Raw genomic sequence first — 26,671 nt, 5'->3', positions numbered from 1 at the left:
AACTCAGGTGTGCTGTTTTTCAGCATTTCATTTCTGATGTTGTCTACACCACAAGCCTTTTTTGATTTAATAGATTTTAGCTTTTCATTTAGTTCTTGTTGGGTTATTGGGTAATCTAATGGATTTTGGTTGTTTTTAATGACTGATTCCAGGATGTTCAATTTTTCTTTAATTTCTAATTGGTTCTGGTTTAAGTCTTTTTGTGGGATGTTTTTGTATAGATTATCAAAGTAAGTTTTCCAAATTCCTACATCTTGTATGGCTAATTCTTGTGGCTTTGATGTGCTTAAATTGTTCCACATGTCCCAGAACTGATTTTGGTCAATTGCGTTTTCAATTTCATCAAGTGTCTTGTTGGTATAATTCAATTTCTTGCATTTCAGTGTTTGTTTATACTGTTTCAGAGTTTCAAAGTATTCATATCGTAGCTCTGGGTTGTTTTGCTGCTTATGTTTTTTGTTTGACATTTGTCTTAGGTGTTTTCTAATTGTTTTACATTCATTATCAAACCATTTGTCAGAAACATTTTGATTTTTGCTTCTGATGTTGCATTGCTTTGGTTTTCTCAAATTTGCTTTCGATGCTGCTTTTTGGAATATGCAGTTGATGTTTTGGGTAGCTGAATTGACACCATCTTTATTGTTTTGGTACTGTGAGTTATTGAAAAACTGTATAGAGTTCATCATTTCATTTGAGTTCAATGTTTCAATGAATGCCTCTGCACTGTTTGGAGCCCATCTGAACGATTGGTTTATGTTGTAAAGTTTATTGGGCTGTTTTTTTGAATGAATATTGCCAGTTAATTTCTTCAGAAACACGTTGATCTGACTGTGATCTGACAATGGTGTCTGTGGTCTGACAGTGAATGCACTAATGGAGGAGGGGTCAATGTCAGTGATGGCATAATCGACTACACTTGTCCCAAGAGCTGAGCAGTAAGTAAACTGACCTAAAGAGTCCCCTCTGATTCTACCATTAAGCATGTACAGACCTAAGGCTCGACAGAGATGTACTAACTCTTTTCCATTTTTGTTCAGTATTTGGTCAGGACTGTTTCTATTATTTATAATAGGGCTACTGTACAAGGAGGGGTGTCCAAATATGTGGTGGTTACCTCCCGCATCAGTGTAGTCAGGCTCAGAACCTGTTCTTGCATTGAAATCTCCACAAAGAAGCACTTTACCCTGCGCCTGAAATGTAATGATTTCTGTCTGGAGATTGTCAAAAAACTGATCATCATAATATGATGAATCTGAAGGAGGAGCATAAGCTGCACATATGTATACATCATTGTCACAATAGATTGTACCTTTGTTAAGTTTTAGCCAAATGTGAGTGGTACCTTTTTTCATTTCATTCAGTGCTAAGTCCTGCTTATGCCAAATGATGATTCCACCTGAGTCTCGGCCCCGTTTAACATTTTTATGTTTGATTGATGGTAGTAAACTTTCTCTATAGCCTGAGGGACACTGAGTATCTATGTCTCCACGACACCATGTTTCCAGTAGGATTATGATGTCCTGTCCCTTGATGTTTTTAATCAATTCTGGATTTGTTGTTTTATAACCAAAATGTGAAGAGTATAGGCCCTGGATATTCCAAGAGCTGATAGTTAATGATCTCATTTATAATAAGTGATATTCACCTTTCTCTCTCTCTCCTTTCTCTGTTCCCCTCTCTTTCTCTTTCTCTCTCTCTCTCTGTTCCCCTCTCTTTCTCTCTCTCTCCTTTCTCTGTTACCCTCTCTTTCTCTCTCTCTCCTTTCTCTGTTCCCCTCTCTTTCTCTCTCTCTCTCCTTTCTCTGTTCCCCTCCCTTTCTCTCTCTCTCTCTCTCTCTCCTTTCTCTGTTCCCCTCTCTTTCTCTCTCTCTCTCCTTTCTCTGTTCCCCTCCCTTTCTCTCTCTCTCTCTCTCCTTTCTCTGCTCCCCTCCCTTTCTCTTTCTCTCTCTCTCCTTTCTCTGTTCCCCTCCCTTTCTCTCTCTCTCTCTCCTTTCTCTGTTCCCTTCCCTTTCTCTTTCTCTCTCTCCTTTCTCTGTTCCCCTCCCTTTCTCTCTCTCTCTCTCTCTCTCTCCTTTCTCTGTTCCCCTCCCTTTATCTTTCTCTCTCTCTCTCCTTTCTCTGTTCCCCTCCCTTTCTCTCTCTCTCTCTCTCTCTCCTTTCTCTGTTCCCCTCCCTTTATCTTTCTCTCTCTCTCTCTCCTTTCTCTGTTCCCCTCCCTTTATCTTTCTCTCTCTCTCTCTCCTTTCTCTGTTCCCCTCTCTTTCTCTCTCTCTCTCTCCTTTCTCTGTTCCCCTCCCTTTCTCTTTCTCTCTCTCTCTCTCTCTCCTTTCTCTGTTCCCCCCCCTTTCTCTCTCTCTCTCCTTTCTCTGTTCCCCTCCCTTTCTCTTTTTCTCTCTCTCCTTTCTCTGTTCCCCTCCCTTTCTCTTTCTCTCCTTTCTCTGTTCCCCTCCCTTTCTCTCTCTCTCTCCTTTCTCTGTTCCCCTCTCTATTTCTCTCTCTCTCCTTTCTCTGTTCCCCTCTCTTTCTCTTTCTCTCTCTCCTTTCTCTGTTCCCCTCCCTTTCTCTCTCTTTCTCTCTCTCTCCTTTCTCTGTTCCCCTCCCTTTCTCTTTCTCTCATTTCTCTGTTCCCCTCTCTTTCTCTTTCTCTCCTTTCTCTGTTCCCCTCCCTTTCTCTTTCTCTCTCTCCTTTCTCTGTTCCCCTCTCTTTCTCTTTCTCTCTCTCCTTTCTCTGTTCCCCTCCCTTTCTCTTTCTCTCTCCTTTCTCTGTTCCCCTCTCGTTCTCTGTTCCCCTCTCTTTCTCTCTCTCCTTTCTCTGTTCCCCTCCCTTTCTCTTTCTCTCTCTCTCCTTTCTCTGTTCCCCTCCCTTTCTCTTTCTCTCTCTCCTTTCTCTGTTCCCCTCTCTTTCTCTTTCTCTCTCTCCTTTCTCTGTTCCCCTCCCCTTCTCTTTCTCTCTCTCTCCTTTCTCTGTCCCCTCCCTTTCTCTTTCTCTCTCCTTTCTCTGTTCCCCTCCCTTTCTCTTTCTCTCCTTTCTCTGTTCCCCTCCCTTTCTCTTTCTCTTTCTCTCCTTTCTCTGTTCCCCTCCCTTTCTCTTTCTCTCTCTCTCCTTTCTCTGTTCCCCTCCCCTTCTCTTTCTCTCTCTCTCCTTTCTCTGTCCCCTCCCTTTCTCTTTCTCTCTCCTTTCTCTGTTCCCCTCCCTTTCTCTTTCTCTCCTTTCTCTGTTCCCCTCCCTTTCTCTTTCTCTTTCTCTCCTTTCTCTGTTCCCCTCCCTTTCTCTTTCTCTCTCTCTCCTTTCTCTGTTCCCCTCCCTTTCTCTTTCTCTCTCTCCTTTCTTTGTTCCCCTCTCTTTCTCTTTCCCTCTCTCCTTTCTCTGTTCCCCTCTCTTTCTCTTTCTCTCTCGCTCCTTTCTGTTCCCCTCTTTCTTTTTCTCTCTCTCTCCTTTCTCTGTTCCCCTCCCTTTCTCTTTCTCTCTCTCTCCTTTCTCTGTTCCCCTCCCTTTCTCTTTCTCTCTCTCCTTTCTTTGTTCCCCTCTCTTTCTCTTTCCCTCTCTCCTTTCTCTGTTCCCCTCTCTTTCTCTTTCTCTCTCTCTCCTTTCTGTTCCCCTCTTTCTTTTTCTCTCTCTCTCCTTTCTCTGTTCCACTCTCTTTCTCTTTCTCTCCTTTCTCTGTTCCCCTCTCTTTCTCTTTCTCTCTCTCTCCTTTCTCTGTTCCCCTCCCTTTCTATTTCTCTCTCTCTCCTTTCTCTGTTCCCCCCTCTTTCTCTTTCTCTCTCTCTCCTTTCTCTGTTCCCCTCCCTTTCTATTTCTCTCTCTCTCCTTTCTCTGTTCCCCCCTCTTTCTCTTTCTCTCTCTCTCCTTTCTCTGTTCCCCTCCCTTTCTTTCTCTCCTTTCTCTGCTCCCCTCTCTTTCTCTTTCTCTCTCTCTCCTTTCTCTGTTCCACTCTTTTTCTCTCTCTCTCCTTTCTCTGTTCCACTCTCTTTCTCTCTCTCTCCTTTCTCTGTTCCACTCTCTTTCTCTTTCTCTCTTTTCTCTGTACCCCCTCAGCCTCTCACCCCCTCAACCTATGGGTGACTACTGGCATGCTCTGGGGGAGGGGGGGGGGGATACAGACCTCACCCTCCTGACAGTGATGCTGCATCATCCGTAGAGGTCAATAAGGTATGACCCCTGTACTGTGAGTTCTGTCTCCAGGGTGTTCCGTCTCATTGTACTGCCTATCTCCACAGTGGCAGGCTAATGGGAGGATCGATTTCTTCTAAGTGACACTGATTAATGTCTTGGTATCCTTCTCGTCTCTGTCTTGCTGTCATAGTGTCTGTCTGTCCACTAGCTGAGCAGGCCACACGCACCACATGTATGTCCCCAAAATATATTAGGAGCTTTTACCAATGAAGAATGCTATTTTGTTTATTTTCCTTCGCCACAATTATATTCACATCTAATAGCACATAGTACAGTATAAGTAGTTATGTACAGACAGACAGAAGACAGAATCTTTTAGGCTGTCCTAGATTGTCTTTTACCTCCATCTCCTTTACCTCTACCCCCCCCCCCCACCCACCCACCCACCCACCCAACACCATGTCTCTCTCTCTCAATTCAATTTCAATTCAATTCAATTTAAGAGCTTTATTGTCTTGGGAAACATATGTTAACATCACCAAAGCCAGTGAGGTAGATAATAAACAAAAGTGAAATAAACAATCAAAAATAACAGTAAACATTACACATACAGAAGTTCCAAATAGTTAAAGTACAAAAGGGAAAATAAATAAATATAGGTTGTATTTACTACGGTGTTTGTTCTTCACTGGTTGCCCTTTTCTTGTGACAACAGGTCACAAATCTTGCTGCTGTGATGGAATTTCACCCAGTAGATTTAGGACTTTATAAAAATTGGTTTTGTTTTCAAATTATTTGTGGGTCTGTGTAATCTGAGGGAAATATGTCTCTCTAATATGGTCATACATTGGGCAGGAGGTTAGGAAGTGCAGCTCAGTTTCCACCTCATTTTGTGGGCAGTGTGCACATAGCCTGTCTTCTCTTGAGAGCCATGTCTGCCTTCAACGGCCTTTCTCAATAGCAAGGCTATGCTCACTGAGTCTGTACATAGTCAAAGCTTTCCTTAAGTTTGGGTCAGTCACAGTGGTCAGGTATTCTGCCACTGTGTTCTCTTTGTTTAGGGCCAAATAGCATTCTAGTTTGCTCTGTTTTTTGTAAATTCTTTCCAATGTGTCAAGTAATTATCTTTTTGTTTTCTCATGATTTGGTTGGGTCTAATTGCGTTGCTGTCCTGGGGCTCTGTGGGTTCTGTTTGTGAACAGTGCCCCAGGACCGGCTTGCTTAGGGGACTCTTTTCCAAGTCCATCTTTCTGTAGGTAATGGCTTTGTTATGGAAGGTTTGGGAATCGCTTCCTTTTAGGTGGTTGTAGAATTTAACGGCTCTTTTCTGGATTTTGATCATTAGCGGGTATCAGCCTAATTCTGCTCTGCATGCATTATTTGGTGTTTTACTGAGGATATTTTTGCCGAATTCTGCATACAGAGTCTCAATTTGGTGTTTGTCCCATTTTGTGAATTCTTGGTTGTTGAGCGGACCCCAGACCTCACAACCATAAAGGGCAATGGGTTCTAGAACTGATTCAAGTATTTTTAGCCAGATCCTAATTGATATGTCATATTTGATGTTCCTTTTGATGGCATAGAATACCCTTCTTGCCTTGTCTCTCAGATCGTTCACAGCTTTGTGGAAGTTACCTGTGGCGCTGATGTTTAGGCCGAGGTATGTATAGTTTTTTGTGTGCTCTAGGACAACTGTGTCTAGATGTAATTTGTATTTGTGGTCCTGGCGACTGGACCTTTTTTGAACACCATTATTTTGGTCTTACTGAGATTTACTGTCAGGGCCCGGGTCTGACAGAATCTGTACAGAAGATCTAGGTGCTGCTGTAGACACTCCTTGTTTGGGGACAGAAGCACCAGATCATCAGCAAACAGTAGACATTTGAATTCAGATTCTAGTATGGTGAGGCCGAGTGCTGCAGACTGTTCTAGTGCCCTCTCCAATTCGTTGATATATATGTTGAAGAGGGTGGGGATTAAGCTGGATCTCTGTCTCAGCCTCCGGCCCCGTGGAAAGAAATGTGTTTTTTGCCCATTTTTACTGCACACTTGTCTCTTTGTTTCTCTCTCCTCTTTCTTTCTTTCTCTCTCCTTTCTTTCTTTCTCTTTCTTTCTCTCTCTATTTTCCTCTCTTTACCCACCTATCTGCTCCTCCCCCTGGTTGCCCCACAACCTGATATTAAAAAGGGATTAGAGCACTCTGAGAACAACATGGGTAATTTCCTGTTGGAGAGAACTCAACTAAACTCTCTCTCCTCGCTCTTTCACTTCCTCCTTTCGCTCTCTCTTTCTCTCTCTCCGCCCAGACAGCCGGGCCTGTAGAGATTTGGAAGACGATGGAGGGGTGGGATGGGGAGGGAGGAAATGTAAGTGTGACTCCCCAGAGACTCTCCTTCTGTCAGGGTGAGAAAGGAGAGGATAGGAGGGGTGAGAGGATTCTTCCTGTATCCGCTGTCTTCCTCTCCTATTCAGAACCTTTACTGATGAGGGATACATCTGTACTGACTATACTGAGACCCTCCCTGACCTGACACACACACACACGCACGCACGCACACACACACACACACATCCCCCACCTCTCCTACTCACACATCCCCACATATCCCCGCACTCGCTGCCAAACATACACTGTCACATGTGTCCATTGTGAAGAAATGTTGCTGAAGACACTGGAGATCAGGGCAGAGGAGGGAGTGTGTGTGAACAGGGCTGGGAGGAGAGCAGAGCAGGACAGGACAGAACAGGACAGGGCTGGACAGAGCAGGACAGGGCAGGGCAGGACAGGGCAGAGCAGGACAGGACAGGAAAGAGCAGGACAGGGCAAGGTAGGACAGAGCAGGGCAGGACAGAGCAGGGCAGGACAGAGCAGAACAGGACAGAGCAGGACAAGGCAGAGCAGGACAGGACAGAGCAGAACAGGACAGAGCAGAACATGACAGGGCAGGACAGGGCAGAACAGGACAGAGCAGGACAGGGCAGAGCAGGACAGGGCAGAGCAGGGCAGGGTAGGAAAGAGCAGGACAGGACAGAGCAGGACAGGATAGAGCAGGACAGGGTAGGAAAGAGCAGGACATGACAGAGCAGGGCAGGGCAGGGCAGGGTCCTGCAGTCCATGGCCTTTTCACAATTGCATTCTCCTTGCGTCATCTCTCCTTGTTTCCTTCTCAAAACCCATTGGACGAGAAGGCCGGAGGGGAGGGACCTTTGGCTTTCTCATCCAATTGGTTTTGAGAAGGAGACGAGGAAAGAGGATGCGAGGAATATGCAATTGAGTGCCATCTGGTCTTCTGGCCCAACCCAGCTCAACCTAACTAACCCAGGCTGGTTAAGCACAATATCGCATGACATCTGACACGTTCTGACCTTAGTTCTTTTAGTATGGTCAGGGCGTGAGTTAGGTGGGTTGTCTATGTTCGTTTTTCTATGTTGTGTTTTGTGTTTGGCCTGGTATGGTTCTCAATCAGAGGCAGGTGTCGTTAGTTGTCTCTGATTGAGAATCATACTTAGGTAGCCTTTTCCCACCTGGTTGGGGTGGGAGATTGTTTCCTGTTTTGTTGTTTGTGTCACCATTCAGGACTGTTTCGGTTTTCGTTTCCATTCACTTTGTTATTTTTGTAATGAGTCGTGTTCAGTTATTATTAAAGTATCATGGACACTTACCACGCTGCGTATTGGTCCGATCCTTGCTACTCCTCCTCGGAAGAGGAAAGCCGTTACAACATCTTACTGAGCCATCTGAGTCTATAAGAGATTATAAACTGGGTGGTTTGAACCGTGAATGCTGATTGGCTGACAGCCGTGGTATATCACACTGTATACCGTATGACAAAACATGTGTTTTTCCTGCTCTAATTACGTTGGTAACCAGTTTATAATAGCAATAAGGCACCTCAGGTTTGTGGTATATGGCCAATATACCACGGCTAAGGGCTGTGTCCAGGCACTCCGCTTTGCGTTGTGCGTAAGAACAGCCTTTAGCCGTGGTATATTGGCCATATACCACACCCCCTCGGGCCTTATTGCTTAAACAACATCATGTCATTGTGGTTAGGGGGAATCCATGCCACTGACTCCTCTCACTCTCTACTTCATTTATATCTTTCATCACAATGGTAGTGGAGCTTCTTTTAAATCTATATCTAGACTAGCTAGTAGTCAAATGCAGAAGCATTAAACAGAGCCACAGTTATCCTGTTCAGAGCTGTGAAGGAAACAGAATTTGCATCCCAAATGGCACCCTATTCCCTATATAGTGCACTACGTTTGACCAGGGCCCAGTGCACTACAAAGAGAATAGGGTGCCATTTGGGACACATCAGAATCATCAGAGGAACCACTCAACCATCTATAAACACAGGACCCAGGCTGACAGAGAGAGAGAAAGCATCTGTCTGTACAGTCTCATCTAGGAGGTGGCTTTTTTATTTCTGAACATGTACAGTTACACTGCATTAAGCAGGGGCAATGCAGACAGGGCACGGGGTTGGTGGTGGGTGTTGAGAGATGGGTAGAGAGAAGGGTTGATGGGTAGAGACATAGGGGAGAGGGTAGAGGTTGGGGAGAGAGGGGGTAGAGACATAGGGGAGAGGGTAGAGGTTGGGGAGAGAGGGGGTAGAGACATAGGGGAGAGGGTAGAGGTTGGGGAAAGAGAAGACAGAGAGAGAGGTGAGGGGATATAGTGAGAGGGGTTATTGAGTGGGTAGAGAGAGGGGACCGGATTCTAGAGAGGGATAGAGGGGGTAGAGCGAGGGGACCGGATACTAGAGAGGGATAGAGGGGGTAGAGAGAGGGGACGGTACTACTAGAGAGGGATAGAGGGGGTACAGGGGGGTTTCCTGTAGTGAGGGGATAGAGAACTGGGGGCGGGGGTACAGGGGGGTGAGAGGCACTGCCCCTGTGCTTCTGTTCTCCAGACAGAGTCGTGCTGTGAGTGTCACAACTATGAGCCTGGGCTCATCCAGATGGTTGCACAGCCAGGGGGAGTCGACATGATACACACACACACACAGTTCTACGTACATTTGTGTGGCTGAATTTTTGGACTGCCACCCCTTCCCCCCATGAAACGGGTTAGCATTAACATAGTATCATCTACAGAAGGCCAGGCACCACTCAGATGAATATGGAGGAACAAGGGACCGCTAACAACATGATTCTACTGAATAGACCCCTCCCCCATGACATGTTGACACGTGCTAGCAAAGTAATCCCATTCATAACATCTATAGTACGGACTCCAGTAGACACTTAACAGCTTCCCTCATGACATGGACTAGTAGGACAGTAGGCTAGCCCCCCTCCCCATATGCTACTGTATGACTGTGTGGAACTGGTCAACAGAGGCCATTGATTGGGTGCTACCCTCAACAGACACCACAGCACCGTGACCCCCCCCCCCCCCCCGGTTCCCTCATCGAGTGTCAGTGTGTCCAGTAATATTTGATATGTGTATATACAGTATATATCAGTGGAGGCTGCTGAGGGGAGGACGGCGAATAACAATGTCTGGAACGGAGTGAATGGAACGGCATCAACCCAAGTGTTTGATGTATTTGATACCATTCCACTCCAGCCATTACCACGAGCCCGCCTCCCTAATTAAGGTGCCACCAACCTCCTGTGGCATATATACCTCACATGCGGCTCATAACAAGACTAAGCCATGTTTCTCTCCATAAAGATCCTTCAAATATACAAGCAAGCATTAGGCAACGAGTTGACGTTGACCAGCAAGAATTGGTCTGAGAATTGTACACTACACAAGTGTTACCTGAGGGGTTGGATGAAGTACGGACATCCCAGCATCAGAACTATTGACCTGTTCGCATGCCTTTAATGTTCAGTGCAGCAAAGTCTACATTTACTCAACACAGTGCCATTATCAAATCACACTCATTAACGTCAGGGTCAGAGTTCAATGCAATGATTTCTGTCGACAAATCACAGAAGGGAACACTTAAGGGAAGAGGGTGAGAAGAGAAGAGAACGGGTAATGTTGCTGTAGTCCACTAAGTCTTAGCCACTCTCCCCTCCCCCACACACACTCCCGGTGGGATTTAGGAAGCACATAAAGTCATGGTGAGTTGCATGTATATTTTAGATTTTATTTATTTGCAGAGGAAAAATGCAGTCAAGGCACAACGGCACACACACCCCCGCAGCCCCCCCCCCCCCAACAACTCCACTAACACTCCCATGTTTACCGTGCAATAAAGTCGGCATTTTGCGTCAACGCTGTGCACTGTAATTGGTTAACGTCAGCATGAAACGAGCTCGTGGATTGATTCTGTTCAGTTCCAGTTCTAGAAGGTTTGACAGAGTCTCTTTGGGGGTGATGCGTACACATTACATGTGACAGATACACATACAACTAGGCGTGTCAGAGAAGGAATATCATGGTGGATCGCAGTCAAGTCAGTAGTTTAGGTCCTTATTTTCAAGATGTCCTATTTGTGTCTTTGCCATCGTCCCACACTCCCCCTCTCTTTCACACACAGCCAAGCAACAACAAACATACATGCAGCCATATGGAAGTTATCCTGTGCATTATCAATACATACATACATACATACATATATATTACAAAATATATGTCACCCGCTCTGTGCTATATAATGGTTGATTGAAACTTTATATTTGTTCAGTAGCTTCTCCATCACCTCCACTCCGTCTCAGTATAATGTCTGGACATCTGCTTCTGGCCTCCAGGTTTTACACTGAAGGTGATTTTGCATAATTTGACAGTTCATCTTTCATATGGACAATGTTCTCTATATATCATTGAAACCTGCATAATACGTGTGTATACTGGTTTTGTATTTACAGGATAATATCAGTACACCGAGAAACAACGTTCAGAAACCGTACAATATATTTGATTGCGTCCCCCATGTGCTGGATCTTTTTGTTTACGAGTTCAACTTAAAATGATTGTGGATGGATTATGTTCAACATAAAGACAGACAGTTGGAAGAATGATACGAGTGTTCATGAACGAGGATTGTAGGTGATGACGGGGTGATTTTTGCGCTAAAATAAATTGAATCGGAATTAAAATTTCTTCTGGCACTAAAATGACTCCATAAAAGGAGTCCGCCACTTCAATCAGTTTAACAAGACATGGAAATGAAAAATAAAGCTTCCGTTTCTTAAAATACAGTTTTATTTTGTGAATTCACACTGATTAGCAACACATCTGAAAGCAACTCCATTATAGAAGAACCATTTCTAATAGGATCTTTGTTCACAGGTCACAGGTCGGGCTTGGCTCATTACTTGCATGCTAAAGTGATCCTTTCTTTTTTTTATCAACAGAAACAAAATGGTGGACAGAGGCATTAGTTAGTAAAACAAAGGTGCAAACGGTCGGTAGATGGGAGAGAAAAGTAAACAAATGCAAATTCAATCCATCTGAGAGCGGCGCTCGTACTGTAAATGGTTAATAAGGAAGGAGAAACCTAGTACTTGGGAAACGAAAAGGACTGAAAACCTGTCTGATACAAATGGAAAGATGAAAAATAAGAACTGTGTCAAAAAGGAGAAATGGTATGAAAAAATGGGTACAATTGTGAGTAAATCTAAAAATGTGGTGTGTTGATGTCAATGTGGTGTGTTGATGTCATAGTTCTCCCTAAAACCCCACCCCACCCCACACATACACTTTGACATTTTCTAAAACTCACACACCCCTTTTTCCAGCTGTTCATGTAACTGTGAGACCAAAAAGCTCAACTCTGCTGTGAGACAGATGATAGGGCTATTTACACAGCTAAAGATGTGCCTCTCTCCTTCCCTCATTTCATCCCTGTCCTTCTCTCGCCCCATCCCACTCTCCTTCCCTCATTTCATCCCTGTCCTTCTCTCGCCCCATCCCACTCTCCTTCCCTCATTTCATCCCTGTCCTTCTCTCGCCCCATCCCTCTCCTTCCCTCCCTCCCTCCTTCTCTCGCCCCATCCCACTCTCCTTCCCTCCTTTCACCCCTCTCTCCTTCTCACCCCATCCCACTCTCCTTCCCTCCTTTCATCCCTCTCTCCTTCTCTCGCCCCATCCCACTCTCCTTCCCTCCCTCTCTCAATGTTCCAAATCCAATAGTTCACATTGCTAGCTGGGATATTGGTACATCTCTATATTAACTGTGTTCCTCTGTGTCTATATGCCACTTAGTCATCACTCGTCCATGACTTATATCTTCTAGAGAAATAACACGAGTTCCAGTTTCCACAACCGACAACGTCGTGAAAGGCGCTGTTGAGATGCAAATAAAAAGAGAAACTAAAGAGAAAGGCTAAAGAGGCTACGCAAACAACTACGAGCTGTCAAAGTGGTCTTATGAGCAGTCATAGGCATGACATAGTGGTGACTTATAAGAGGCCTAATGACAATCCGGGGAGCACTCCTGCTAAATTTGACGCCCGGGTGCGGGCAGGATAAGATTCTCAACCCTTGTCTCATGATTTAAAATATAGGAGAAAAATATAGTATAAGGCTTAAAAAAAAAAAAGTCACACACAAAATACACCCCATAGCAACAAAGGCGCCAGTTCCACGCTCAAGGCCCAGGGTTTTTTACATTTTATAACTGATGATACTTTTTGTATTTTGGGACCTGTTTTATGTATTTTGTTGTTTTTTAACTGAGAAATAATGTTTTTTTCAAGCGTGACACAAATCTAGATCTTTTTCTTCGGAAACAACTCACTTTCCACAACCTAAAGTGGATCCTCCGTACTCTGCTCCTGCCATCTACTTTCTTGCTTCTACAGATTCTATTGGTTCTTCTGCTTCTAGAATCTCCTTCATAGTAGAAACCACCTGCAACTACATTGTGTTATAGTCCGTCCACAGTAAAAGTGCAGCACAATAAAATACTAAATATATAGTTAAAAATCTATACCCAACATATCCAGTTTCCATATATCTCAGTTATAGAGTACTTTTTGTAATCTGAACAAGAATATCATTTGAGAGAAACCTGCAGGCAACACTAGAGCAACGTAGTCAGCCATATAAATTCAGATTCTTGCAAAAACATGCGTAACATCTTGTATTTCTCTGTAAAAGTATAGAAATGAGCACAAAACTGAGTGAGATGACTACTACCAAACTGTGTTCAATAAAAACACTACAATGTAATATTATTCAATGAGATGACATGTTTTTATGATCTAAATGAGATTAAAAAGTATATAAATGATGATTCTTCACTAAAACGTGATTGTTTTTTTATTCCTTTTAGTTTGGCAAAATAAAAATGAAATTATTAAGAGAGGACAATAAAAAAAAATGGTAAGTTTATAGTGAATCAGTGGTGAACAACAGATGAAGGTCGGAGGTCGACTAGAAGAGAGCTCGGTAATGTAAAGACAGATTCACTTTTAACAGAAGGTGAGAGAGGAGGAGGAAGAGGAGCAATAAAAAGAGGGATGAAAGAGAAAAACGAAGCGAGAGGCAGAGAGAGAAAGCGAAAACAAGAAGCAAGAGTGAAAGAAAGAAAAGCTGTAAATTTAAAACCATCTCAAAACCAGTTTTCCAGTCTGACTATTTCTCTGTGGCCTCTCTGATTTCAGTCCTCTATGGATTGAAGAAGCAGACCTCATATGAGGAGAAAATCTAAGTGAAAAGAACATGGTGGTTGTTATGGTTACCATAAGGGCGGAAAGCGTTTCCGTACGCTAGCTAGTCGCCATATTGTGCAGTTTAATAACACCACTGATGCATATCTAGATCCGCCAGTGTCGGCTGGAGATTATGAAGCAAGGAATACGATTGGCTGATTCTAATTCCATAATCAACAATTAGCCAATGGCAGAGAAGAAATAACATAATCAGCCAATGGCAGTAAATATTGAACATGGGGGAGGAGTCAGTCGTTGCAGCTTTATCATTTTAGTCCTCGCCTTCCCAAATCAATGAGCCTTCACTTCTAGGAAGAGAATCCTCAACTCAATTCATCACTTTTCGCACAAGTCTAAAAAATGTTAACTTAAAAGAACAGTTTGTTAAAAAATAAAATCAAAATAAAATCTTTAAAAAAAAAATGACAAAAGAGGACACTGACAAAAACAAAACTAAAATAAAAACAGACAAAAAAATAAAATAAGAGGGGTCCCCCCTTTCTTCTTAAACTGTATATAGGCTTTAATATCACTCCCTCCATCTCTCTTTCTCTAGGCCTCCATTTTCTCTTTTTTTTTGTTCTTCTTGAGGAAGGAGGGAGTGCGGAACTTCTTCTTCTTCTTGTTGGGGGACTTGGAGGGCGAGCTCTCGGGGGAGAGGGCGGAGTCTTCGATCTTCTCGCCGGTGCGGACCTTGACCTCAATGCTCTCCACGCTGGTGGTCAGCTGACTGACCCTTTTGCTCAGCTCGTCGTTCACCTCATGGTCGCCGCCATCCTTGCCGTTCTGCATCGTGTGGTTCTCTGGAAAGAGCAGGGGAGAGGGGTCAGAGGTCAGACAGGGTAGACCACCACCAACCCCACAACAATAAAATTGATTCTGTGTCTGCTACAGACCTGTATACTACGTTGTTTGACCACAAAATATGTTCAGGTGCTACTATGGATAACTTTTCCAAATTCCCAGGTTTTCCAGAAATCCTGGTTGGAAGACACTGGAATCAGGAAGAAATAACCAGGGAATCTGGGAATCCTCCAACCGGGATTTCTGGAAAACCTGGGAATTATGGGGAAATTGCAACCCTAGGTGCTACATTTACCATGAACCAAGAGCAACCTAGGAGAGGGTGTCACCTGATGTCACCTACCCTATCTGAAGTCTGTTACAGCTGGTATCTATTAACTAATCAACACAAGTTCAATGATCACCTTTTTCAATAAAGTGCATTTCACAGCCAATGTTAATGTGACCGTGACTATGTACTGTATGGGGACCCAGTTACCACACAAAGAGGGTATCCTTACAAGCACTGTGCCGCTGTTCTATTACAAGAGCATTTCAATGTACTACAATGAACCAACGTGTGACATCATAAGAGGCTGTTGAGCAACAACCGACCCGACTTGGCCCCCACAGGAGAAGAACTGGTTGACTTAAGTCAAAAACTGTGTCACGAATTGTGTCGCACGCACACACACACACGGAGCAGTTTACTGTGGGGAGCTGTGTTGATGGCTACTCTAGTGTTCTGTAGTTACGTGGTGTTGGTGTTTGTTGTTCAAAGGGACAGGAAGTAGTTACTACAGGAAGTAAAACTGAGTCATTGTTAATGATTAAGAGGAAGTAAGACACTATAGAATTGGTACTGATTAAACATCGTAAAGATGATTTCACAATAGCAATGTAGTAGGTTTCCATATGACTTTGTTATTATATCTATTATCTATTATAACATTTGAGGTAAAAGTGGAACCAAAGGAATGTAGAATGTGTTTTTGACATAATAAAACACAGCACAACCTTAGTAAAGCCTGTTCTGTTGAAACGCACACAAACAAACACATTTCACAACGTTCTCTCTCTCTGTGTGATACCTTCTTTAGCTGGAGTTATTTGCGGGGACTGAGTTTGGGACAGAGACTGAGAGAGAGTGGAAGCGTCGTTGGAGGTTAGGTCGTGCTCGTCATCTGCAGGAGTGGGTGAGGGTTTGGGATGAGGGTTGAAGGGGTGGGAGTAAGGGGTCAGGGGGTGAGGAGGGGGAGAGGATTTGGGATGAGGGTTGAAGGGGTGGGAGTAAGGGGTCAGGGGGTGAGGAGGGGGAGAGGGTTTGGGATGAGGGTTGAAGGGGTGGGAGTAAGGGGTCAGGGGGTGAGGAGGGGGTGAGGGTTTGGGATGAGGGTTGAAGGGGTGGGAGTAAGGAGACAGGGTGTGAGGAGGGGGAGAGAGTTTGGGTTGAGGGGTAAGGGTGAGGGAGTGGGTTGGTAGGAGTAGGGTTTGGGGGGGGAGGGGGTGAGAGAGGGAAGTGAGGGTTTGGGGGGTGAGAGATTAGTGTTGACACACATGTTAGAGGCAAGACAGCACAAACAGATCTGGGACCAGGCTACGTTAGGGTACATGGAACGTAGTGTTCGTACAGTACCTCCAGTACATACAGTGAGGAATCTAAGGGGTTAACGTGGTTCATCTAACCACCAGGTCATTCATCTGATACTATTAGTTTATAAGTACACATCGATACAGTGACATTCCAAAAACCCCATTCATTATCACAGTGGAGTTCTAGCAGTAACATTACAGACAGACAGTCATTCTATACACAACATCATAGTATACATAACAGCACACAGTATTACTGTGAGCACAGACATGCAGAGGAACATTCTAGAAGGAGCATAAGAACATTCTATAAGGAGCATAATATGGAATCCAGATTGGACTGGTGTAGAGTAGGTGGGGATAGGGGGGTGGATGGTGTCATGGCAACCGGGCCCACTCATACAGTGGGTGTGAAAACCTGCTGTGGGCCAGTCTGTCTGTTCTGTTGGCCGCCTTAGTCATAGGATGTAGGGATGGTTCCCTGTTGCACACACACGTTACTACAGGCAGGGGTTTTACCATCTTGACTGCAAGATCAGGAACAACTCTCACTACAAATGGTGTTGTGGCTTATAAAACGGGTTCGGAGACATCTGCAATCTGATTGGCTGAAATGGGGCTCCAAGCCATTGACAATTCCTTGTTATTGGACTGTCTATGAAAGTAGTAGCAGTTTTTACTGGAGTGGAATACTACTCATTTGACTTGTGTATAACATGGTAGGATAGATGGCTGGTGTGTATTTCTCTGTGGTTCTGTATGTGTGTGTGTGTGTTTCTCTGTGGTTCTGTATGGGTGTGTGTTTTTCTGTGGTTCTGTATGGGTGTGTGTGTTTCTCTGTGGTTCTGTATGGGTGTGTGTTTTTCTGTGGTTCTGTATGGGTGTGTGTGTGTGTTTCTCTGTGGTTCTGTATGGGTGTGTGTGTGTTTCTCTGTGGTTCTGTATGGGTGTGACTTCTCTGTGTGACTCTCTCTTACCACTCAGCCCCAGCTGTCTCTTCTCTACGTTCATCGTGTATTCGTCCATCTCTTTCTCAGACAGCTGACTGAAGGGGTTAGGAGGTAGAGGAACCATCTGGTCATCCTCTGATGCCACATAGGGCTGGAGAGAGAGAATGGAGGGAGAGAAGAGAGAGAGTATGCAGGGAGAGGAGAGAGAGTATGGAGGGAGAGAAGAGAGAGAATGGAGGGAGAGAAGAGAGAGAATGGAGGGAGAGAGTGGAGAGAATGGAGGGAGAGAGTGGAGAGAGAGAGAGAGAGTGGAGAGAGAGAGAGAGAGAGAGTGGAGAGAGAGAAGAGAGAGGAGGGAGAGAGAGGGAGAGAGAGGGAGAGAAGAAAGAGAGAGGAGGGAGAGAGGAGAGACAGAGACAGAGACAGAGAGAGAGAGAGAGAGAGCGGAGAGAGAGAGAGAGAGAGAGAGAGAGAGAGAGAGAGAGACAGGAGTTAACATAAGACTCCCCATGGACAGATCCATTCCCAGATGAGGACCAGAGTGAGTACACTAATGCCAGTTCATCGTAAAACACAACACACACTAACACACCATTCAATAGAAATGGGCATATCACACAAACACACTCCAATACTTTCAAATGACTTACCAACAACAGGGAAAAACAATGATTAAGGGACACTTGTCAAATATGAATGCTGTTCTGTCACAACCACATCAGAACATGCACAACACACATTTGGTGACATAAGGAAGTAGGTCATTCATTGGTGGAGTGCACTATCATGCGTAAACACTCCACTTCACTCCCACCTCCAGAAACACACAGACAGTGATGATGTGACCTAACAGGACAACAACTGAAAGGACAAACAGGTGAAACAGAAATGCACTAACACTGCACACTGTAGTATTCAGCCTGTAGAGACATTACCTTCACACGGACCGGCTGATCCTTCAACACATGACATACACCATGTAGGGAAACAATATTTCACAAGTGATCAAATCTCGTTTCATCTCAACTCTGATAACAGGCAGAGAGACCTGGATTGTGTTATTCCCTTGCTATAAGATGATACCAATCACCAAAATGCTGCCAAGAAGATCCAAAAGGATGAAGTTATTCACCAAAGTTGGCACTTTGAAGGAGGATGTCATTACAGAATCCCAGAGCCATGGAGATGTGTATTTCGGGTTCTAAACAATACATGTAATTAGCCCCACCTACTGGTCAAGGTTGGCAAACGCAATAACAAATAGCTAAGTCTGTCTAGCCTGGATGATATGGTTTACTTAGCAAAATCCTGAAGGATGCTCACAGTTTACAGACTGCCTTATATAGCCTATAATTCAAGACTGTTATATATTGAAATAAATATTGAAATACTCTAGTTGTTGTTTATGACACTGTTATGGATGTTTCACCAACAGGACTTCAGGCCAAGTGGCAACAGATATATTGGTTTGTCACACAGAGTTGCCGCTCACCATTCGAGGTTCGTCCAATGGGATGCCTGCCAGGTGGTGAGAGCGAGGTCCGGACGTCATCATGTCGAATCTGTTCTGCTCTCTGATCTGTGATAGGACATAACAGTGACATCCCTTACACAACCAGGAAGTGCATGGTAAGGATTGTGGTTCTGATAGGGCGATGGAAGGCAGAGAAGGAGCTGACAGAGAGGAGTTAAGTTGAAGTTGGCCTTAGTGCTCCAGGGTCAGTTTTGCCTTTCTCCTACTGATGTTTATGGTTAAGATGCATGGAGGGTAGCTGATCCTAGATCTGTGACTTACTCGGTTTCTCCTCTCCAGCACCTCGCTAGGGTTGGTGTTCATAGGGACAAACTGATTGGGGTCCTCGATCCGGATTGGAGTGCCGCTGCTGTTGCCACCTTCCTCTGACTTCATCCACTGTAGAGAACAGAAAATACAAAGACATAGACCAATCAGACACAGTCCATATCAGACATAGACCAATCAGACACAGTCCATATCAGACACAGTCCATATCAGACACAGTCCATATCAGACACAGTCCATATCAGACACAGACCGATCAGACACAGTCCAATCAGACTTCATCCACTGTAGAGAACAGAAAATACAAAAACAGACCAATCAGACACAGACCAATCAGACACAGACCAATCAGACTTCATCCACTGTAGAGAACAGAAAATACAAAAACAGACCAATCAGACACAGTCCAATCAGACTTCATCCACTGTAGAGAACAGAAAATACAAAAACAGACCAATCAGACACAGACCAATCAGACTTCATCCACTGTAGAGAACAGAAAATACAAAGACATAGACCAATCAGACTTCATCCACTGTAGAGAACAGAAAATACAAATACATAGACCAATCAGACTTCATCCACTGTAGAGAACAGAAAATACAAATACACAGACCAATCAGACACAGACCAATCAGACTTCATCCACTGTAGAAAACAGAAAATACAAAAACATAGACCAATCAGACTTCATCCACTGTAGAGAACAGAAAATACAAATACATAGACCAATCAGACACAGACCAATCAGACTTCATCCACTGTAGAGAACAGAAAATACAAAGACATAGACCAATCAGACTTCATCCACTGTAGAGAACAGAAAATACAAAAACATAGACCAATCAGACTTCATCCACTGTAGAGAACAGAAAATACAAATACATAGACCAATCAGACACAGACCAATCAGACACAGACCAATCAGACTTCATCCACTGTAGAGAACAGAAAATACAAAAACATAGACCAATCAGACTTCATCCACTGTAGAGAACAGAAAATATAAAAACATAGACCAATCAGACTTCATCCACTGTAGAGAACAGAAAATACAAAAACATAGACCGATCAGACTTCATCCACTGTAGAGAACAGAAAATACAAAAACATAGACCGATCAGACTTCATCCACTGTAGAGAACAGAAAATACAAAAACATAGACCGATCAGACTTCATCCACTGTAGAGAACAGAAAATACAAAAACATAGACCGATCAGACTTCATCCACTGTAGAGAACAGAAAATACAAAAACATAGACCAATCAGACTTCATCCACTGTAGAGAACAGAAAATACAAATACATAGACCAATCAGACTTCATCCACTGTAGAGAACAGAAAATACAAATACACAGACCAATCAGACACAGACCAATCAGACTTCATCCACTGTAGAGAACAGAAAATACAAATACACAGACCAATCAGACACAGACCAATCAGACTTCATCCACTGTAGAGAACAGAAAATACAAATACACAGACCAATCAGACGCAGACCAATCAGACGCAGACCAATCAGACGCAGACCAATCAGACGCAGACCAATCAGACACAGACCAATCAGACACAGACCAATCAGACACAGACCGATCAGACATAGAGCAATCTGTCTAGTCCAGCTGGAGGGAAAAGCTGCCCAATTCTGATATTTTTTTCATAAATTGCTTTTGACCAATCAGAGCAGCTCTGAAAAAGATGTGATGTGAAAAGATCGAAAGTGATTCATCAAAAGACTGATTAGTGGAAAAATTGGGCTGCCTGTGTAAACGTAGCCAAGGTGAACTTGCTGGTATTCCTTTGAGTCATTCATTATATGTGGTAATATCACAAAGATGTAATTCTCTAACATACCAGGAGAGGGAAGTCTAATATAAGGTTTCACCAGAATGTGTCTCAGAGAATGTCAGATTGGCTCTAGACTAGCAACTGAGCTAGTCAGGACTAAGACCTGCACAACACAATGTGTAGACATGAACAGGGAGCTCTGTTTCTTCATCAACACTGACCATATGTGTGTCTGTGTACAGTATGAGTACTGACCATGGTCCTGGTGTGTTTATATAGAGTGTTTACCCTCCCTATAGATGAGTACTTACCATGGTCCTGGTGTGTTTATATAGAGTGTTAACCCTCCCTACAGTATGATACTGACCATGGTCCTGGTATGTTTATATAGAGTGTTAACCCTCCCTACAGTATGAGTACTGACCATGGTCCTGGTGTGTTTATATAGAGTGTTTACCCTCCCTACAGTATGAGTACTGACCATGGTCCTGGTGTGTTTATATAGTGTTAACCCTCCCTACAGTATGAGTACTGACCATGGTCCTGGTGTGTTTATATAGAGTGTTTACCCTCCCTACAGTATGAGTACTTACCATGGTCCTGGTGTGTTTATATAGAGTGTTAACCCTCCCTACAGTATGATACTGACCATGGTCCTGGTATGTTTATATAGAGTGTTAACCCTCCCTACAGTATGAGTACTGACCATGGTCCTGGTGTGTTTATATAGAGTGTTTACCCTCCCGACAGTATGAGTACTGACCATGGTCCTGGTGTGTTTATATAGAGTGTTAACCCTCCCTACAGTATGAGTACTGACCATGGTCCTGGTGTGTTTATATAGAGTGTTAACCCTCCCTACAGTATGAGTACTTACCATGGTCCTGGTGTGTTTATATAGAGTGTTAACCCTCCCTATAGATGAGTACTGACCATGGTCCTGGTATGTTTATATAGAGTGTTTACCCTCCCGACAGTATGAGTACTGACCATGGTCCTGGTGTGTTTATATAGTGTGTTAACCCTCCCTACAGTATGAGTACTGACCATGGTCCTGGTGTGTTTATATAGTGTGTTAACCCTCCCTACAGTATGAGTACTGACCATGGTCCTGGTGTGTTTATATAGTGTGTTAACCCTCCCTACAGTATGAGTACTGACCATGGTCCTGGTGTGTTTATATAGTGTGTTAACCCTCCCTACAGTATGAGTACTGACCATGGTCCTGGTGTGTTTATATAGTGTTAACCCTCCCTACAGTATGAGTACTGACCATGGTCCTGGTGTGTTTATATAGAGTGTTAACCCTCCCTACAGTATGAGTACTGACCATGGTCCTGGTGTGTTTATATAGAGTGTTAACCCTCCCTACAGTATGAGTACTGACCATGGTCCTGGTATGTTTATATAGAGTGTTAACCCTCCCTACAGTATGAGTACTGACCATGGTCCTGGTGTGTTTATATAGAGTGTTAACCCTCCCTATAGATGAGTACTGACCATGGTCCTGGTGTGTTTATATAGAGTGTTAACCCTCCCTACAGTATGATACTGACCATGGTCCTGGTATGTTTATATAGAGTGTTAACCCTCCCTACAGTATGAGTACTGACCATGGTCCTGGTGTGTTTATATAGTGTGTTAACCCTCCCTACAGTATGAGTACTGACCATGGTCCTGGTGTGTTTATATAGTGTGTTAACCCTCCCTACAGTATGAGTACTGACCATGGTCCTGGTGTGTTTATATAGAGTGTTAACCCTCCCTATAGATGAGTACTGACCATGGTCCTGGTGTGTTTATATAGAGTGTTAACCCTCCCTACAGTATGATACTGACCATGGTCCTGGTATGTTTATATAGAGTGTTTACCCTCCCGACAGTATAAATACTGACCATGGTCCTGGTGTGTTTATATCAAGTGTTAACCCTCCCTACAGTATGAGTACTGACCATGGTCCTGGTATGTTTATATAGAGTGTTTACCCTCCCGACAGTATAAATACTGACCATGGTCCTGGTGTGTTTATATCAAGTGTTAACCCTCCCTACAGTATGAGTACTGACCATGGTCCTGGTATGTTTATATAGTGTTAACCCTCCCTATAGATGAGTACTGACCATGGTCCTGGTATGTTTATATAGAGTGTTTACCCTCCCGACAGTATAAATACTGACCATGGTCCTGGTGTGTTTATATAGTGTTAACCCTCCCTACAGTATGAGTACTGACCATGGTCCTGGTGTGTTTATATAGAGTGTTAACCCTCCCTACAGTATGAGTACTGACCATGGTCCTGGTGTGTTTATATAGAGTGTTAACCCTCCCTACAGTATGAGTACTGACCATGGTTCTGGTATGTTTATATAGAGTGTTAACCCTCCCTACAGTATGAGTACTGACCATGGTCCTGGTATGTTTATATAGAGTGTTAACCCTCCCTATAGTATGAGTACTGACCATGGTTCTGGTGTGTTTATATAGAGTGTTAACCCTCCCTACAGTATGAGTACTGACCATGGTCCTGGTATGTTTATATAGAGTGTTAACCCTCCCTACAGTATGAGTACTGACCATGGTCCTGGTGTGTTTATATAGAGTGTTAACCCTCCCTATAGATGAGTACTGACCATGGTCCTGGTGCGTTCGTCCACGGCCGCCACGTTAACCTTCATATAACTGTTGGGGCTGTTGAGCCAGCGTGTCTTCTCCCTGGCCTGTCTCTGCTGGAGGAACTTAAACGGCAGCCGCGCGGCGCCCTCCTCCTCCTCGAACATGAACGCCGTCACCGTGGCCGGGATCTCCACGTCGGACTTGTGCCGAGGCTTCTCCCGAACGATGGGGTGGCGGTAAGCATAGCCAGTCCGGTAGCCCTGTGGGGAAAAGGATACAGAAATCAATCAATCGACTAGATCTCATGTACATAGTGTGTTTAGTTCGGCAGCCCTGTATGGCCAAACAAACCAACGACAGAAATGTCCATCTACAAATCAGATTCCATTTGTATAGTTATTATTTTCCACAAAGTTTCTAAGTCCCTAGAGAGGAAGACGAGGGAAAAGTGGTAGGAAAGAAGACTCTTTGGTAGTGGAACAAAATGTTGTCAAGCTTTTGATCTCCCCATTCATCTAGAGTTCATTTCAATAGTGCAAGTCCTCTCTGTAGAATCCTCACTACATAGGAATGTAGTTTGTGTCTCTGTCCCACCCTTATTATTTGGACAGAGCTCTGGACTCAAAACTACCGCCTCTGTCACTAAGGAAAACGGAAAGAGAGAGAGCACGAGAGAGAGAGGGGGGGGCGGGGGGGGGGACAGTCTCCGGCCACTATCCCATGATTCCTAGCTGTGGGAGAATGGAAAAAGGATGATGTGCAGCCGGAGGGGTTCCTGGCATCCATGGACAATGGAGTGTGTTCAGATACTTCCTGTCTCTTTCTCCCCCTCTCTCTTATCCGTCTTTCTCCTCTCTGTCCCTCGCTCTCTCTCTCACCCTGTATAGCGCTCCTCTTCTCTATCTGACTTCTCTTTCTCATCCCTCTCTCTTTCTATATCTCTCGTCCTCCCTCCTTTTCATCGATACCAGACTATCCTGTCAGTGTCAATCACATATAGACTTTAAACAGGTGTTCGGAGACCAGACTCAACCTTTCAACTTGACTCAGGAAACACAGAATCAGAATCAGATGAGGTTCTTGGCATGCAGCTTCATCTCCATATCAGAGGTATCTACCGTGGTGTTGTGAAACGTGTTATTCTGGTATATTCTGTACTGTAATAAATAGTATTTTTACGAGGTGTGAGACGAGACTGTGTGATAGGAGCGGTCCCCTTTGGACAGCTACACAGACCGTTGAGTAATGACTCTCCAGATACATTGAGGACAGAGGTGAGAAGACAGAGGACAGAGGTGAGAAGAGAGGACAGAGGTGAGAAGAGAGTAGACAAACAGAGAAGAGAGACTTGGGGAGACAAGAGAGAGGGAGGAGAGGAAAGAAGACAGGACAGAGGTGAGAATACAGAGGTGAGAAGACAGAGGACAGAGGTGAGAATACAGAGGACAGAATACAGAGGACAGAGGTGAGAATACAGAGGACAGAATACAGAGGTGAGAATACAGAGGACATAATACAGAGGTGAGAAGAAAGAGGACAGAGGTGAGAATACAGAGGACAGAATACAGAGGACAGAGGACAGAGGTGAGAATACAGAGGACAGAATACAGAGGACAGAGGTGAGAGGACAGAGGTGAGAAGACAGAGGTGAGAAGAGAGGACAGAGGTGAGAAGACAGAGGACAGAGGTGAGAAGACAGAGGACAGAATACAGAGGACAGAGGTGAGAAGAGAGTAGACAAACAGTTAGAGAAGAGAGACTTGGGGAGACAAGAGAGAGGGAGGAGAGGAAATAAGACAGGACAGAGGTGAGAATACAGAGGACAGAATACAGAGGACAGAGGTGAGAAGACAGAGGACAGAGGTGAGAATACAGAGGACAGAATACAGAGGACAGAGGTGAGAGGACAGAGGTGAGAAGACAGAGGACAGAGGTGAGAAGACAGAGGACAGAAGACAGAGGACAGAAGACAGAAGACAGAAGACAGAGGACAGAGGACAGAGGACAGAGGACAGAGGTGAGAAGACAGAGGACAGAATACAGAGGACAGAGGTGAGAGGACAGAGGTGAGAAGACAGAGGTGAGAAGACAGAGGACAGAGGTGAGAAGACAGAGGACAGAAGACAGAGGACAGAAGACAGAGGACAGAAGACAGAGGACAGAGGACAGAGGACAGAAGACAGAGGACAGAAGACAGAGGACAGAAGACAGAGGACAGAAGACAGAGGACAGAGGACAGAGGTGAGAAGACAGAGGACAGAATACAGAGGACAGAGGTGAGAAGAGAGTAGACAAACAGTTAGAGAAGAGAGACTTGGGGAGACAAGAGAGAGGGAGGAGAGGAAATAAGACAGGACAGAGGTGAGAATACAGAGGTGAGAAGACAGAGGACAGAGGTGAGAATACAGAGGACAGAATACAGAGGACAGAGGTGAGAATACAGAGGACAGAATACAGAGGTGAGAATACAGAGGACATAATACAGAGGTGAGAAGAAAGAGGACAGAGGTGAGAATACAGAGGACAGAATACAGAGGACAGAGGGCAGAGGTGAGAATACAGAGGACAGAATACAGAGGACAGAGGTGAGAGGACAGAGGTGAGAAGACAGAGGTGAGAAGAGAGGACAGAGGTGAGAAGACAGAGGACAGAGGTGAGAAGACAGAGGACAGAATACAGAGGACAGAGGTGAGAAGAGAGTAGACAAACAGTTAGAGAAGAGAGACTTGGGGAGACAAGAGAGAGGGAGGAGAGGAAATAAGACAGGACAGAGGTGAGAATACAGAGGACAGAATACAGAGGACAGAGGTGAGAGGACAGAGGTGAGAAGACAGAGGACAGAGGTGAGAATACAGAGGACAGAATACAGAGGACAGAGGTGAGAGGACAGAGGTGAGAAGACAGAGGACAGAGGTGAGAAGACAGAGGACAGAAGACAGAGGACAGAAGACAGAGGACAGAAGACAGAGGACAGAAGACAGAGGACAGAAGACAGAGGACAGAGGACAGAGGACAGAGGTGAGAAGACAGAGGACAGAATACAGAGGACAGAGGTGAGAGGACAGAGGTGAGAAGACAGAGGTGAGAAGACAGAGGACAGAGGTGAGAAGACAGAGGACAGAAGACAGAGGACAGAAGACAGAGGACAGAAGACAGAGGACAGAGGTGAGAAGAGAGTAGACAAACAGTTAGAGAAGAGAGACTTGGGGAGACAAGAGAGAGGGAGGAGAGGAAATAAGACAGGACAGAGGTGAGAATACAGAGGACAGAATACAGAGGACAGAGGTGAGAAGACAGAGGACAGAGGTGAGAAGAGAGTAGACAAGAAACAGTTAGAGAAGAGAGACTTGGGGACACAAGAGAGGGAGGAGAGGAAAGAGGTGAAAAAGACAGGCAAGAAAGA

At 44.4% G+C, this 26,671-nt stretch overlaps 1 protein-coding gene across 18 annotated transcripts in view; it reads right to left on the bottom strand.

Moving 5' to 3' along the window:
• Positions 1 to 13,324: 13,324 nt before the first annotated feature.
• LOC110485619 (gamma-adducin) overlaps positions 13,325 to 26,671 on the bottom strand; it is a 144,128-nt gene continuing 130,781 nt past the window's right edge. For 6 of the 18 annotated variants that reach the window (XM_090204371.1, XM_090204368.1, XM_090204369.1 and 3 more), the window contains 6 exons: positions 23,286 to 23,528; positions 18,856 to 18,972; positions 18,553 to 18,639; positions 17,088 to 17,211; positions 15,609 to 15,701; positions 13,325 to 14,537 (listed from right to left, as the gene is read on the bottom strand). In XM_090204371.1, the coding sequence (XP_090060497.1) occupies positions 14,287 to 14,537; positions 15,609 to 15,701; positions 17,088 to 17,211; positions 18,553 to 18,639; positions 18,856 to 18,972; positions 23,286 to 23,528 (915 nt within the window). In that variant the 3' untranslated portion in view covers positions 13,325 to 14,286. Of the gene's footprint in view, positions 14,538 to 15,608; positions 15,702 to 17,087; positions 17,212 to 17,995; positions 18,017 to 18,552; positions 18,640 to 18,855; positions 18,973 to 23,285; positions 23,529 to 26,671 lie in introns of all 18 variants that reach the window. The other 12 variants (XM_090204377.1, XM_090204374.1, XM_090204376.1 and 9 more) reach the window with 3 other exon arrangements.

This window comes from Oncorhynchus mykiss, chromosome 17 (genome assembly GCF_057628025.1).
Source record: "Oncorhynchus mykiss isolate SJ-2025 chromosome 17, ASM5762802v1, whole genome shotgun sequence".
NCBI classification, from domain to species: Eukaryota; Metazoa; Chordata; class Actinopteri; order Salmoniformes; family Salmonidae; genus Oncorhynchus; species Oncorhynchus mykiss.
Note: the sequence above shows the minus strand (reverse complement) of the source record. Positions and strands in the feature narration are given on the sequence as shown.